The following is a 16,877-nucleotide window of genomic DNA, read 5'->3' as shown; positions in this document are numbered from 1 at the left end:
GAGTACCTGGAACTGCTCCAGCAGGTGTCTGACTCTACAGTATGAACTGAGTGTGAGTAACTGGAACTGAGTGTGAGTACCTGGAACTGCCTCAGCAGGTGACTGACTCTACAGTATGAACTGAGTGTGAGTACCTGGAACTGCCCCAGCAGGTGTCTGAAACTACAGTATGAACTGAGTGTGAGTACTTGGAATTGCCCCAGCAGGTGACTGACTCTACAGTATGAACTGAGTGTGAGTACCTGGAACTGAGTGTGAGTACCTGGAACTGCCCCAGCAGGTGACTGACTCTACAGTATGAACTGAGTGTGAATTCCTGGAACTGCCCCAGCAGGTGACTGACTCTACAGTATGAACTGAGTGTGAGTACCTGGAACTGCCCCAGCAGGTGACTGACTCTACAGTATGAACTGAGTGTGAGTACCTGGAACTGCCCCAGCAGGTGACTGACTACAGTATGAACTGAGTGTGAGTAACTGGAACTGAGTGTGAGTACCTGGAACTGCCCCAGCAGGTGACTGACTCTACAGTATGAACTGAGTGTGAGTACCTGGAACTGCCCCAGCAGGTGACTGACTCTACAGTATGAACTGAGTGTGAGTAACTGGAACTGAGTGTGAGTACCTGGAACTGCCCCAGCAGGTGACTGACTCTACAGTATGAACTGAGTGTGAGTACCTGGAACTGCCCCAGTAGGTAACTGACTCTACAGTATGAACTGAGTGTGAGTACCTGGAACTGCCCCAGCAGGTGACTGACTCTACAATATGAACTGAGTGTGAGTACCTGGAACTTCCCCAGCAGGTGTCTGACTCTACAGTATGAACTGAGTGTGAGTACCTGGAACTGCCCCAGCAGGTGACTGACTCTACAGTATGAACTGAGTGTGAGTACCTGGAACTGCCCCAGCAGGTGTCTGACTCTACAGTATGAACTGAGTGTGAGTGCCTGGAGCTGCTCCAGCAGGTGTCGGACTCTACAGTATGAACTGAGTGTGAATACCTGGAACTGCCCCAGCAGGTGACTGACTCTACAGTATGAACTGAGTGTGAGTACCTGGAACTTCCCCAGCAGGTGTCTGACTCTACAGTATGAACTGAGTGTGAGTACTTGGAATTGCCCCAGCAGGTGACTGACTCTACAGTAGGAACTGAGTGTGAGTACCTGGAACTGCCCCAGCAGGTGTCGTACAGCCTCAGGGTCTTCCAGTAGCCTCTCCTTGTGTGACGCGTCCAGAAGGACGTTACAGGTGGTCTCTGCCTCCGTCAGCCAGTTAAGGAACTCCTTCAGATCCAGGTAGAACTGCTGCAGCAGCCTCAGAGCAGCTGACAGAGCCGCCTCACGGTCCCCGACACTACATCCAGAAATATGAACACATACAGAAACTGTTGTTAGCACCGCTACACACACACACAGGTCACAAGTTCAGAGGGCAAACTGGGGTCATACATCAGTGTTATGATGTGGCCTGTTAGTAGAACTAACAGTGAAGGTCAATGTGTGTGCGTGCATTCAGATGTACTGTGCATTGTGTGTGTGTGTTCAGGTGTACTGAGAGACAGCATGATGAAGTGCTTTCAGGAGCATGTGGGACTGATGCTGACTGACTGACTGACTGACTGACTGATTAATGGAATGACTGACTACCTAACTGACTGACTGACTGGTTGACTAACTGACTGATTAATTGACGGATTAACTGACTGACTGACTGGTTGACTGATTAACTGATTGACTGGTTGACTGATTAACTGAATGACTGACTACCTAACTGACTGACTGACTGACTGACTAACTAACTGATTGACTGACTGGTTGACTGATTAACTGACTGACTGGTTGACTGATTAACTGACTGACTAACTGACTGATTAACTGACTGACTGATTAACTGACTGACTGACTGACTAACTAACTGACTGGTTGACTGATTAACCAAATGACTGACTGACTACCTAACTGACTGACTGGTTGACTAACTGACTGACTGACTGACTAACTGACTGACTGGTTGACTAACTGACTGACTGACTTACTAACTGACTGACTGACTAACTGACTGATTGACAGACAGACAGACAGACAGACAGACAGACAGACAGACAGACAGACAGACAGACAGACAGACAGACAGACAGACAGACAGACAGACAGACAGACAGACAGACAGACAGACAGACAGACTGACAGACTGACTGACTGACTGACTGACTGACTGACTGACTGACTGACTGACTGGTTGACTAACTGACTGAATGCCTGACTGAATAACTGACTGACAGAATACCAGACCGACTGACCGACAGACTAACTGACTGGTTGACTAACTGACTGACTGGTTGACTGGTTGACTAATTGACTGACAGAATACCAGACTGACTGACTAAATTACCGACTGTCTAACTGACAAACTGACAGATTAGCAGACTGACTAACTGGCTGGTTGACTAACTGACTGGCTGACAGACTGACCAACTAACTGACCAACTGACAGGTTGACTGACTGTCTGACTAACTAAATAACTGACTGACTGACAGGCTGACTGACTAACTGAATAACTGACTGACTGACTAAATAATTGACTGACTGGTTGACTAACTGACTGACAGAATAACAGACTGACTCACCGTTTGTTGATGTGCTCCCAGGTAACGTTCATGGCGTCGGTCATCTGTGTGACCTTGTGTGTGTGGTCGGTGGTGTAAAGGGTTAACAGCTTCCCTGCCAGGTCATTGGTCACGTCCACCTGACCCTGCCACTGGTGCAGCTCCTTCACAAACAGCTGTTGAGGCCACAGAAAACAGTTATAGATAAAGACATAAAATAACGATACAGAACATCACCCTAATACACAATAACAACCCTCTAGTGGCCCAGAGGAAGCAGAGACAGAGATCCTCTAAATATACGGCTCTGATACAGAACATCACCCATCACACAATAACAACCCTCTAGTGGCCCAGAGGAAGCAGAGACAGAGATCCTCTAAATATACGGCTCTGATACAGAACATCACCCTAATACACAATAACAACCCTCTAGTGGCCCAGAGGAAGCAGAGACAGAGATCCTCTAAATATACGGCTCTGATACAGAACATCACCCTAATACACAATAACAACCCTCTAGTGGCCCAGAGGAAGCAGAGACAGAGATCCTCTAAATATACAGCTCTGATACAGAACATCACCCTAATACACAATAACAACCCTCTAGTGGCCCAGAGGAAGCAGAGACAGAGATCCTCTAAATATACGGCTCTGATACAGAACATCACCCTAATACACAATAACAACCCTCTAGTGGCCCAGAGGAAGCAGAGACAGAGATCCTCTAAATATACAGCTCTGATACAGAACATCACCCTAATACACAATAACAACCCTCTAGTGGCCCAGAGGAAGCAGAGACAGAGATCCTCTAAATATACAGCTCTGATACAGAACATCACCCTAATACACAATAACAACCCTCTAGTGGCCCAGAGGAAGCAGAGACAGAGATCCTCTAAATATACAGCTCTGATACAGAACATCACCCTAATACACAATAACAACCCTCTAGTGGCCCAGAGGAAGCAGAGACAGAGATCCTCTAAATATACGGCTCTGATACAGAACATCACCCTAATACACAATAACAACCCTCTAGTGGCCCAGAGGAAGCAGAGACAGAGATCCTCTAAATATACAGCTCTGATACAGAACATCACCCTAATACACAATAACAACCCTCTAGTGGCCCAGAGGAAGCAGAGACAGAGATCCTCTAAATATACGGCTCTGATACAGAACATCACCCTAATACACAATAACAACCCTCTAGTGGCCCAGAGGAAGCAGAGACAGAGATCCTCTAAATATACAGCTCTGATACAGAACATCACCCTAATACACAATAACAACCCTCTAGTGGCCCAGAGGAAGCAGAGACAGAGATCCTCTAAATATACAGCTCTGATACAGAACATCACCCTAATACACAATAACAACCCTCTAGTGGCCCAGAGGAAGCAGAGACAGAGATCCTCTAAATATACGGCTCTGATACAGAACATCACCCTAATACACAATAACAACCCTCTAGTGGCCCAGAGGAAGCAGAGACAGAGATCCTCTAAATATACAGCTCTGATACAGAACATCACCCTAATACACAATAACAACCCTCTAGTGGCCCAGAGGAAGCAGAGACAGAGATCCTCTAAATATACAGCTCTGATACAGAACATCACCCTAATACACAATAACAACCCTCTAGTGGCCCAGAGGAAGCAGAGACAGAGATCCTCTAAATATACAGCTCTGATACAGAACATCACCCTAATACACAATAACAACCCTCTAGTGGCCCAGAGGAAGCAGAGACAGAGATCCTCTAAATATACAGCTCTGATACAGAACATCACCCTAATACACAATAACAACCCTCTAGTGGCCCAGAGGAAGCAGAGACAGAGATCCTCTAAATATACGGCTCTGATACAGAACATCACCCTAATACACAATAACAACCCTCTAGTGGCCCAGAGGAAGCAGAGACAGAGATCCTCTAAATATACAGCTCTGATACAGAACATCACCCATCACACAATAACAACCCTCTAGTGGCCCAGAGGAAGCAGAGACAGAGATCCTCTAAATATACAGCTCTGATACAGAACATCACCCTAATACACAATAACAACCCTCTAGTGGCCCAGAGGAAGCAGAGACAGAGATCCTCTAAATATACGGCTCTGATACAGAACATCACCCTAATACACAATAACAACCCTCTAGTGGCCCAGAGGAAGCAGAGACAGAGATCCTCTAAATATACAGCTCTGATACAGAACATCACCCTAATACACAATAACAACCCTCTAGTGGCCCAGAGGAAGCAGAGACAGAGATCCTCTAAATATACGGCTCTGATACAGAACATCACCCTAATACACAATAACAACCCTCTAGTGGCCCAGAGGAAGCAGAGACAGAGATCCTCTAAATATACGGCTCTGATTGGAAGTCCTCTAACTAGTTTAAGTTGTAGCCTAGCAACAACACCTGACTCAACAAATGAAGATCCAGGACGGCAGAACATTCATATCAGTTGTTCCTCTAACTAGACTAGAGGGAGTCATAACAACACAGGGACTGTAACATGATTCCTGGAAACGTTGCTGAGCAGAGTGCTATAACAGGCCCTGTTGGATATTGTAATACTCAGTATTCCAGGCTGTGCCACTCTAGTCTCATTACAGTCTCATCCTGTTATACTGTAGTGGTGAGGATTCCTCATCTAGTCCTTATCAGAGATATTACCTTTCTGGAATCATCTCCACTCCGTGCTGCACATGCTCAAGTGGGTGTGTGTGTGTGTGTGTGTGTGTGTGTGTGTGTGTGTGTGTGTGTGTGTGTGTGTGTGTGTGTGTGTGTGTGTGTGTGTGTGTGTGTGTGTGTGTGTGAGAGTGAGAGAGAGAGAGTATGTGTGTGTGTGTGTGTTTGTGTGTGTGTGCGTATATGTGTGTGCGTATGTGTGTGTGTGTGTGTGTTTGTGTTTGTGTATGCGTATATGTGTGTGCGTATGTGTGTGTGTGTGTGTGTGAGTGTGCGTATGTGTGTGTGTGAGTGTTTGTGTGTGCATGTGTGTGTAACCTTGAGGTCAGTGTTTTTCTTCTTCAGAGCATCCATGGTGTAGGAAATATCCTGCCACGATTCCAGCTTGTCATTGGCTCGTTTGATGAGAGGTTCCACCTCCTTCCTGGCGTCCAACCAATCAGAGGAGTCCTGCAGCATGTTCTGTAGCTGTTGATGTCTATCAGCCAGTCTGCCCTGTGACTCCTCCCAGTGGGTCTGCAACCTGTCAACTACACACACACACACACACACACACACACACACACACACACACACACACACACACACACACACACACACACACACACACACACACACACAGCGACTGAGCTGAATCAATGTTCTCTAACACGGCCATACTGATAGATAGTTTGTGGTTATTAATGTAGTCATTGATGAGTTTGTGTTTAGTAATAACAGTTTGTGGTCAGTTTGTAGTCAGATCAATGTCATTGGTGATAGTTGTTGGTCAGTTGGTGGTCAGTTGGTGGTCCGTTTGTGGTCTGTTTGTGGTCCGTTTGCAGTCCGTTTGCAGTCAGTTGGTGGTCCGTTTGTGGTCCGTTTGCGGTCCGTTTGCAGTCAGTTTGTGGTCCGTTTGTGGTCTGTTTGTGGTCCGTTGGCAGTCCGTTTGCGGTCCGTTTGCAGTCCGTTTGTGGTCCGTTTGTGGTCAGTTTGTGGTCCGTTTGCGGTCCGTTTGCGGTCCGTTTGCAGTCAGTAAGCGTAGTAATGGTTGTGGTTGGCGTATGGCGTAGTAAGTAATGGTTGTGGTTGGCGTATGGCGTAGTAAGTAATGGTTGTGGTTGGCGTATGGCGTAGTAAGTAATGGTGTAGTAAGTAATGGTTGTGGTTAGCGTATGGCGTAGTAAGTAATGGTTGTGGTTGGCGTATGGCGTAGTAAGTAATGGTTGTGGTTGGCGTATGGCGTAGTAAGTAATGGCGTAGTAAGTAATGGTTGTGGTTGGCGTATGGCGTAGTAAGTAATGGTTGTGGTTGGCGTATGGCGTAGTAAGTAATGGTTGTGGTTGGCGTATGGCGTAGTAAGTAATGGTTGTGGTTGGCGTATGGCGTAGTAAGTAATGGTGTAGTAAGTAATGGTTGTGGTTAGCGTATGGCGTAGTAAGTAATGGTTGTGGTTGGCGTATGGCGTAGTAAGTAATGGTTGTGGTTGGCGTATGGCGTAGTAAGTAATGGCGTAGTAAGTAATGGTTGTGGTTGGCGTATGGCGTAGTAAGTAATGGTTGTGGTTGGCGTATGGCGTAGTAAGTAATGGTTGTGGTTGGCGTATGGCGTAGTAAGTAATGGTTGCGGTTGGCGTATGGCGTAGTAAGTAATGGTTGCGGTTGGCGTATGGCGTAGTAAGTAATGGTTGCGGTTGGCGTATGGCGTAGTAAGTAATGGTTGTGGTTGGCGTATGGCGTAGTAAGTAATGGTTGTGGTTGGCATATGGCGTAGTAAGTAATGGTTGTGGTTGGCGTATGGCGTAGTAAGTAATGGTTGTGGTTGGCGTATGGCGTAGTAAGTAATGGTTGTGGTTGGCGTATGGCGTAGTAAGTAATGGTTGTGGTTGGCGTATGGCGTAGTAAGTAATGGTTGTGGTTGGCGTATGGCGTAGTAAGTAATGGTGTAGTAAGTAATGGTTGTGGTTGGCGTATGGCGTAGTAAGTAATGGTTGTGGTTGGCGTATGGCGTAGTAAGTAATGGTTGTGGTTGGCGTATGGCGTAGTAAGTAATGGTTGTGGTTGGCGTATGGCGTAGTAAGTAATGGCGTAGTAAGTAATGGTTGTGGTTGGCGTATGGCGTAGTAAGTAATGGTTGTGGTTGGCGTATGGCGTAGTAAGTAATGGCGTAGTAAGTAATGGTTGTGGTTGGCGTATGGCGTAGTAAGTAATGGTTGTGGTTGGCGTATGGCGTAGTAAGTAATGGTTGTGGTTGGCGTATGGCGTAGTAAGTAATGGCGTAGTAAGTAATGGTTGTGGTTGGCGTATGGCGTAGTAAGTAATGGTTGTGGTTGGCGTATGGCGTAGTAAGTAATGGCGTAGTAAGTAATGGTTGTGGTTGGCGTATGGCGTAGTAAGTAATGGTTGTGGTTGGCGTAGTAAGTAATGGTTGTGGTTGGCGTATGGCGTAGTAAGTAATGGTTGTGGTTGGCGTATGGCGTAGTAAGTAATGGTTGTGGTTGGCGTATGGCGTAGTAAGTAATGGCGTAGTAAGTAATGGTTGTGGTTGGCGTATGGCGTAGTAAGTAATGGTTGTGGTTGGCGTATGGCGTAGTAAGTAATGGCGTAGTAAGTAATGGTTGTGGTTGGCGTATGGCGTAGTAAGTAATGGTTGTGGTTGGCGTATGGCGTAGTAAGTAATGGTTGTGGTTGGCGTATGGCGTAGTAAGTAATGGTTGTGGTTGGCGTATGGCGTAGTAAGTAATGGCGTAGTAAGTAACGGTTGTGGTTGGCGTATGGCGTAGTAAGTAATGGTTGTGGTTGGCGTACTGCGGTCGGTGATAGCAGCTCGTGTCTCCTGGTTGTTGGCTTTGTTCTTCAGGTTCTGGGCTGCAGTCAGCTGACCCTCCAGCTGGGGGCGCCGTCGCTCCATGTCCCCAAGTGCTCCCTACAGACAGCAAGACAGAGACACAGAACATTTCAATGAATATCTGGATGTCAAGTATGTAAAAGTATTTTACACATGTATTTGAGCCAGGTCAGTGCCTGTGTTCACAAAGCGTCTCAGAATAAGAGTGCTGATCTAGGATCAGATCCCCCCGGTCCATGTAATCATGTATTCATTATGATCGAAAAGGCCAAACTGATCTCAGATCAGCACTAGGATCTGGTCCTCTCTCTAGAATTCATTATGATCGAAAAGGCCAAACTGATCCCAGATCAGCACTAGGATCTGGTCCTCTCTAGTATTCATTATGATCTAAAAGGCCAAACTGATCCCAGATCAGCACTAGGATCTGGTCCTCTCTAGTATTCATTATGATCTAAAAGGCCAAACTGATCCCAGATCAGCACTAGGATCTGGTCCTCTCTCTAGTATTCATTATGATCGAAAAGGCCAAACTGATCCCAGATCAGCACTAGGATCTGGTCCTCTCTAGTATTCATTATTATCTAAAAGTCTAACCTGATCCCAGATCAGCACTCCTGCTCTGAGACTCTTTATGAATGCAGGCCAGGGTCTCAGCGGCTAAATGGAGTCTCTCACACTCTGTGACACACTGGTTGACCCCTGACCTTGGTCTTGACGATCATGTGGTTGATCTCGTCCAGGTCGGCCACGGTCACCCTCTGTGTCTGTACCATCTGATCCAGCAGGGAAAGCCAATCAGAGAGCTCTGCCCAGGCCTTGTTGAACTGAGCCAGGGCTGGGGCGTCTCCCTGGAGGGTCTCCGCTGGAGGGGGGCAGCGTGATACAATCAGTAGCCATACGGTCTCACACACACACACACACACACACACACACACACACACACACACACACACACACACACACACACACACACACACACACACACACACACACACACACACACCCTCATCTCCTTACTGGTGGTTTTCTGGATCCTCAGAGCGGCCAGCCTCTCTCTGTGCACTATCATCTGCCCCTGAATGGCCCTCCAATCATCACTCAGACTGTGGTACTTCTCCTTCTCTGGTCGGCTGGGAGGTGTGACCTTGTACAGCTCCTGGCCCTTAGCCAACACCCCCTCCACCTCAGGCTTCTTGACCTGGACTTCATCTATGAGCTGAAACATCACAAACCATTCCAAAACAATGAAACTACTATCAATCTCAAATCGTCTTTCAGAGATTCCTCCCGTCTTCTCTCCTGGCCTCCTTTTCCAGCTGGAAGAAAAGTAGGTCTAAGGTCCCTCACCACTGACCTTTTTCTCCCATGTGTTTTGAGAAGGAGGCGTGGAGAGAGGAGGAAAGATTCATTGAGATTGGCCTGTAGGCATGGATGGATAGATGGATGGATGGAGGGAGGGAGGGAGGGAGGGAGGGAGGGAGGGAGGGAGGGAGGGAGGGAGGGAGGGAGGGAGGGAGGGACAAATTGACTGATAGATGGATGGATGACTGGATGGATTAATAGTCTACCTTGGGTTCCACATTGTCAGGGTTTTCCTCTAGGGTGGTCCTGGTAGTTGAGGTCCAGGAGGAGAGGTAAGTCAGCTGGTCCTGGAAGTGAGACAGCTCCTTCAGCAAGCTCTCAATCTGCTTCTGCTTCTCAGGCAGGTCTTTAGACACCTATAGGGAGGAGGGAGAGGAAGGACCCGAGTGTTTTCAATGGTAGGGAGGAGGAAGGCACAACCAGGAATATTATACTGAAGGAAAAAATGAATTTAATATGAACCAGGATACAGTCCACTAACACACACAGTATAAAGGTCTCCTACAGGGAGGAGGGAGAGGCCCCGAGTTGGGGGCCATTTTAGTTGAATTTCAAGAGCATTTCCAATGGTAGGAAGGAATATACAGTACACTTGATCATACAGTAAAAAACATAACACATGAACCCAACATGAAGCTAAAAAATAGAGCACTCACACACACAAGTTGAAATACAGATATCCAGTAGTCAATATTCATGTTCAACATCCAACTGATCTGATCCGTCTTCAAATAGGACAGAACCTCCTCTATAGAAAGGGATACTAACCTGTACCCAGCGTGTGTTGATCATCTTGATTTCTTTCTGTTTGTCAGCAGGGAGGGGTATGGTGCCAGTCCTCGTGTTGATGCTATCCACATTGTTCTGTCTGGCTGGTAGTTCCAACACACGAGCCTGCACGCACGCACACGCACGCACGCACGCACGCACACACACACACACACACACACACACACACACACTCACACGTGTTTGAACATAGACAATCTCCAAATACAGATCATAAATGAAATAAAAACTGATCAATGATGTGGCCAGTGGGACATAGGTGTATGTAGCTTTGGGGGCCTTTACATTTACATTACATTTACATTACATTTACATCATTTAGCAGACGCTCTTATCCAGAGCGACTTACAGTAGTGAATGCATACATTTCATACAATTTCATACATTTTTTTTTTTTTTTTCCTGTGCTGGCCCCCCGTGGGAATCAAACCCACAACCCTGGTGTTGCAAACACCATGCTCTACCAACTGAGCTACAGGGAAGGCTTTACAACCTGTGTCCACAGTAATCCAGACTAGGAGACAGACTAGTGAGAGATGTTCCCTGGTCAGTAATCTAGACTAGGAGACAGACTAGTGAGAGATGTCCTCTGGCCAGTAATCTAGACTAGGAGACAGACTAGTGAGAGATGTTCCCTGGTCAGTAATCCAGACTAGGAGACAGACTAGTGAGAGATATTCCCTGGCCAGTAATCCAGACTAGGAGACAGACTAGTGAGAGATGTTCCCTGGTCAGTAATCTAGACTAGGAGACAGACTAGTGAGAGATGTTCCCTGGTCAGTAATCCAGACTAGGAGACAGACTAGTGAGAGATGTTCCCTGGTCAGTAATCTAGACTAGGAGACAGACTAGTGAGAGATGTCCTCTGGTCAGTAATCTAGACTAGGAGACAGACTAGTGAGAGATGTTCCCTGGTCAGTAATCTAGACTAGGAGACAGACTAGTGAGAGATGTTCCCTGGTCAGTAATCCAGACTAGGAGACAGACTAGTGAGAGATGTTCCCTGGTCAGTAATCCAGACTAGGAGACAGACTAGTGAGAGATGTTCCCTGGCCAGTAATCTAGACTAGGAGACAGACTAGTGAGAGATGTTCCCTGGTCAGTAATCCAGACTAGGAGACAGACTAGTGAGAGATGTTCCCTGGCCAGTAATCTAGACTAGGAGACAGACTAGTGAGAGATGTTCCCTGGTCAGTAATCCAGACTAGGAGACAGACTAGTGAGAGATGTCCTCTGGCCAGTAATCTAGACTAGGAGACAGACTAGTGAGAGATGTTCCCTGGTCAGTAATCTAGACTAGGAGACAGACTAGTGAGAGATGTTCCCTGGTCAGTAATCCAGACTAGGAGACAGACTAGTGAGAGATGTTCCCTGGTCAGTAATCCAGACTAGGAGACAGACTAGTGAGAGATGTTCTCTGGCCAGTAATCTAGACTAGGAGACAGACTAGTGAGAGATGTTCCCTGGTCAGTAATCCAGACTAGGAGACAGACTAGTGAGAGATGTTCCCTGGTCAGTAATCTAGACTAGGAGACAGACTAGTGAGAGATGTTCCCTGGTCAGTAATCCAGACTAGGGGACAGACTAGCGAGAGATGTTCCCTGGTCAGTAATCCAGACTAGGGGACAGACTAGCGAGAGATGTTCCCTGGTCAGTAATCCAGACTAGGGGACAGACTAGCGAGAGATGTTCCCTGGTCAGTAATCCAGACTAGGGGACAGACTAGCGAGAGATGTTCCCTGGTCAGTAATCCAGACTAGGGGACAGACTAGCGAGACAAGTTGTTGTTGTTGACCGTACCGTGACTTTCTCCAGTGTGGCGTTCATCTGGTGGTGGTCTCCAGGCGTCAGGGGGATGGCCACTACCTCCTCAGCCTCATCCAGCCAGGACAGGAACTCCCCCATGTCCTCCTGCAGCCCCATCGCTGCAGTACGTGCCTCTGCAGACCTGACACACACACACACACACACACACACACACACACACACACACACACACACACACACACACACACACACACACACACACACACACACACACACACACACACACACACAGAACTCAGTCAGGGAATAGTTAAGACACACATTTAGTTGGAGCAAAATCGTGCAGTTGACGGACATATAGACGTACAGACGGACGGTAAAGATGGACAGGATGTGACGTGCAGACATACACACTGGTACTGCAGACATACACACTGGTACTGCAGACATACACACTGGTACTGCAGACATACACACTGGTACTGCAGACATGCACACTGGTACTGCAGACATACACACTGGTACTGCAGACATGCACACTGGTACTGCAGACATACACACTGGTACTGCAGACATACACACTGGTACTGCAGACATGCACACTGGTACTGCAGACATACACACTGGTACTGCAGACATACACACTGGTACTGCAGACATGCACACTGGTACTGCAGACATACACACTGGTACTGCAGACATGCACACTGGTACTGCAGACATGCACACTGGTACTGCAGACATACACACTGGTACTGCAGACATGCACACTGGTACTGCAGACATACACACTGGTACTGCAGACATACACACTGGTACTGCAGACATACACACTGGTACTGCAGACATGCACACTGGTACTGCAGACATACACACTGGTACTGCAGACATGCACACTGGTACTGCAGACATACACACTGGTACTGCAGACATACACACTGGTACTGCAGACATGCACACTGGTACTGCAGACATACACACTGGTACTGCAGACATACACACTGGTACTTCAGACATGCACACTGGTACTGCAGACATACACACTGGTACTGCAGACATACACACTGGTACTGCAGACATGCACACTGGTACTGCAGACATGCACACTGGTACTGCAGACATACACACTGGTACTGCAGACATACACACTGGTACTGCAGACATACACACTGGTACTGCAGACATACACACTGGTACTGCAGACATACACACTGGTACTGCAGACACAACAACACACACACACCTCCTCTTCCTGTCTGCGATCTCCTGGGTAACGTTCACCCAGCGTGTGTTGAGGGTGTTGAGCTGTAGCCTGATCTGAGCTCCGTCCTCCTGGGTACTCTGACCAATGATCTCCTTCCCTGCAGCGTTCAGCCCTGCCACCACACCCCCCTGGGCCCCCACGCTCTCCTGCAGCTCCTGACACGCCACAGGGTCACAGGGCAAAGGTCATACAACATATTCATTCCATCAGCTACAAGCACCCGTTCATTGTTTCATGGTTGAGCAGGTTTTCTACCTGTTTAGCCGACACAGCATGTTATCATGTTATCATCATGTTATCAACAGGTCATGTTTTATTAAACTGTTTAGCCGACACAGCATGTTATCATGTTATCATCCTGTTATCAACAGGTCATGTTTTATTAAACTGTTTAGCCGACACAGCATGTTATCATGTTATCATCCTGTTATCAACAGGTCATGTTTTATTAAACTGTTTAGCCGACACAGCATGTTATCATGTTATCATCCTGTTATCAACAGGTCATGTTTTATTAAACTGTTTAGCCGACACAGCATGTTATCATGTTATCATCCTGTTATCAACAGGTCATGTTTTATTAAACTGTTTAGCCGACACAGCATGTTATCATGTTATCATCCTGTTGTCAACAGGTCATGTTTTATTAAACTGTTTAGCCGACACAGCATGTTATCATGTTATCATCCTGTTATCAACAGGTCATGTTTTATTAAACTGTTTAGCCGACACAGCATGTTATCATGTTATCATCCTGTTATCAACAGGTCATGTTTTATTAAACTGTTTAGCCGACACAGCATGTTATCATGTTATCATCCTGTTATCAACAGGTCATGTTTTATTAAACTGTTTAGCCGACACAGCATGTTATCATGTTATCATCCTGTTATCAACAGGTCATGTTTTATTAAACTGTTTAGCCGACACAGCATGTTATCATGTTAGCATCCTGTTGTCAACAGGTCATGTTTTATTAAACTGTTTAGCCGACACAGCATGTTATCATGTTATCATCCTGTTATCAACAGGTCATGTTTTATTAAACTGTTTAGCCGACACAGCATGTTATCATGTTATCATCCTGTTATCAACAGGTCATGTTTTATTAAACTGTTTAGCCGACACAGCATGTTATCATGTTATCATCATGTTATCAACAGGTCATGTTTTATTAAACTGTTTAGCCGACACAGCATGTTATCATGTTATCATCCTGTTGTCAACAGGAACCTGTTTCATCTCAATGATGAATTCTTTAATGACCATACTCCCAAGTCCCTGCAAGTAGTATTACATTCATGTCAATAGGCTTGAATTGAACAGCATAGTGGAGGTCAATGGATCAACCAACAACCAATGAAGAGCCACGGTGACTCATCCCGTTCTGCGTCTGTGGCCTTGTCCTTTTCCACGCCAGGCAGAGGGTACGCACACAGACAGACGGTATGGAAACACACAGTACTGAACATTAGCTTTCTATGGCTCATAGATAGCATGGTCTGTAGAGATGGGATGACACTTAGTTAGCAGTCTGTCTCAGAGAGAGATAGAGACATGGAGAAAGAGAGATGGAGAGAGCAGGAGAGAGAGAGAAAGAGAGAGAGAAAGATAGACAGAGAGAGAGAGAGAGAAAGAGAGAGGCATAAAACGTCGCCCATCACAATTTCAAAGAGGTGTGTGTGTGTTTGCACGCGTGTGTATGTGTGTGCGTGCATCCTTGCCTGTGTGTGTGCGCGTCTACCTCTCTGTGTCCCAGTGAGCGTAGGTCTTAGAGACAGCTGGTCTCTTCAAAGCCAAGCTGCTTCACACACAGAACAGCTCTTAGATCTGCCCTGCCCATCAAGGCCAGTGAGGCCATACCCGTCCCAACACTGGCATCTGACTGGCACTAAACACACTGCTGTCCCCTCTGCCCTCCTCTAAACAGATGGACTGTGTGTCACAGTGCTCATAAAGTGGACTGGGCAAGTTGACATCTGATCACACACACACACACACACACACACACACACACACACACACACACACACACACACCACACACACACACACACACACACACACACACTACATGTATCCAAAACTGTCTGACACACAGTCGTGGAAGATGAGGTCACTGTGGGACCTCTGGACCTACAAACGCTCTGATTGGTGGACCACAAGGACCTCTGAACCTATGGCTGTTCTGATTGGTGGAGACGCAGGGCTTTAAAGAGCACAGCATCGTAATCCCATAATCCCATTCTCTGCTATGGCCTTCATCAACACGCTCTGGCATGAGGGGTATTCAGGCTGCTAGGACCACTGTGCTACCATGGAGACAGACAGAACACACACACTCCGGCACCTGGACACAAGCAGAGACAGTGGGCTTGTCTACCTAACGGAACATAATAGTATAATTCCTAAAACAAGTAGGGCCCTGAGTTTCACCGGACCATGTGATCAAGTCTTCATATCCATAGGGCCCTGAGTTTCACCGGACCATGTGATCAAGTCTTCATATCCATAGGGCCCTGAGTTTCACCGGACCATGTGATCAAGTCTTCATATCCATAGGGCCCTGAGTTTCACCGGACCATGTGATCAAGTCCTCATATCCATAGGGCCCTGAGTTTCACCGGACCATGTGATCAAGTCCTCATATGGTTTAGATGACAGACGTCAAACTCACTTCATCTATCTGCTGAGTTGTTGGATGTTGGATGTGCTTGTGTTACTGTTGAACTGTAGTTACCTTAAGGTGTGGTCTGGTCCCAGCAGGGTCTGTCTTCGCCTGTTTCAGACTGGTCTCCGCACCACTCAACCAATCACCTAGCACCTTCTGGTCCGCTACAAACTTCAGCCAATTAGCATTGGATGTCTCCCAGCGCCTGCTCACACACACACACACACACACGACCGCAGGAAAGTGTACGAACATGCACATACACACACAGAAACAACTGTGAGACACCACTGAGATCAGTCAATGAGAGAAGCAGTGAGACAGTGAGTGTGTGGAGGGAGATAAATAGAGGTGGGAGCTGAACCAGCAGGACAGTTGAGGTGACAATGGACACAAACTGAGGTGACAATGGACACAAACTGAGGTGACAATGGACACAAACTGAGGTGACAATGGACAAACTGAGGTGACAATGGACACAAACTGAGGTGACAATGGAGTGGAAACTACACCGTAGAAACAAACAGTCCTGATAATCCTTATGTCATCAGTCTGTCAAGTGCATTTACACTAGTGGTGATGATGTTACTGTAGCTTGACTGCTAGTTAGTTAGTTAGTGGTGAGGATGTTACTGTAGCTTGACTACTAGTTAGTTAGTGGTGAGGATGTTACTGTAGCTTGACTACTAGTTAGTCTAGTGGTGATGATGTTACTGTAGCTTGACTACTAGTTAGTTAGTTAGTGGTGAGGATGTTACTGTAGCTTGTCTAGTTAGTTAGTTAGTTAGTGGTGATGATGTTACTGTAGCTTGACTACTAGTTAGTTAGTGGTGAGGATGTTACTGTAGCTTGACTACTAGTTAGTCTAGTGGTG

At 46.8% G+C, this 16,877-nt stretch overlaps 1 protein-coding gene across 9 annotated transcripts in view; it reads right to left on the bottom strand.

Moving 5' to 3' along the window:
• The window catches only part of LOC106592409 (dystrophin), a 429,474-nt gene that overhangs the window by 78,091 nt on the left and 334,506 nt on the right, over positions 1-16,877 (bottom strand). For all 9 annotated transcript variants that reach the window (XM_082963707.1, XM_082963700.1, XM_082963702.1 and 6 more), the window contains 11 exons: positions 16,073-16,208; positions 13,313-13,488; positions 12,103-12,250; positions 10,282-10,407; positions 9,720-9,869; positions 9,169-9,367; positions 8,856-9,013; positions 8,109-8,226; positions 5,641-5,852; positions 2,629-2,783; positions 1,165-1,354 (listed from right to left, as the gene is read on the bottom strand). In XM_082963707.1, coding sequence (XP_082819833.1) covers positions 1,165-1,354; positions 2,629-2,783; positions 5,641-5,852; positions 8,109-8,226; positions 8,856-9,013; positions 9,169-9,367; positions 9,720-9,869; positions 10,282-10,407; positions 12,103-12,250; positions 13,313-13,488; positions 16,073-16,208 — 1,768 coding nt within the window. The remainder of the gene's footprint in view (positions 1-1,164; positions 1,355-2,628; positions 2,784-5,640; positions 5,853-8,108; positions 8,227-8,855; positions 9,014-9,168; positions 9,368-9,719; positions 9,870-10,281; positions 10,408-12,102; positions 12,251-13,312; positions 13,489-16,072; positions 16,209-16,877) is intronic.

This window comes from Salmo salar, chromosome 17 (genome assembly GCF_965601325.2).
Source record: "Salmo salar chromosome 17, fSalSal1, whole genome shotgun sequence".
Classification (NCBI taxonomy): Eukaryota; Metazoa; Chordata; class Actinopteri; order Salmoniformes; family Salmonidae; genus Salmo; species Salmo salar.
This window is presented reverse-complemented; position numbering and strand designations above follow the sequence as displayed.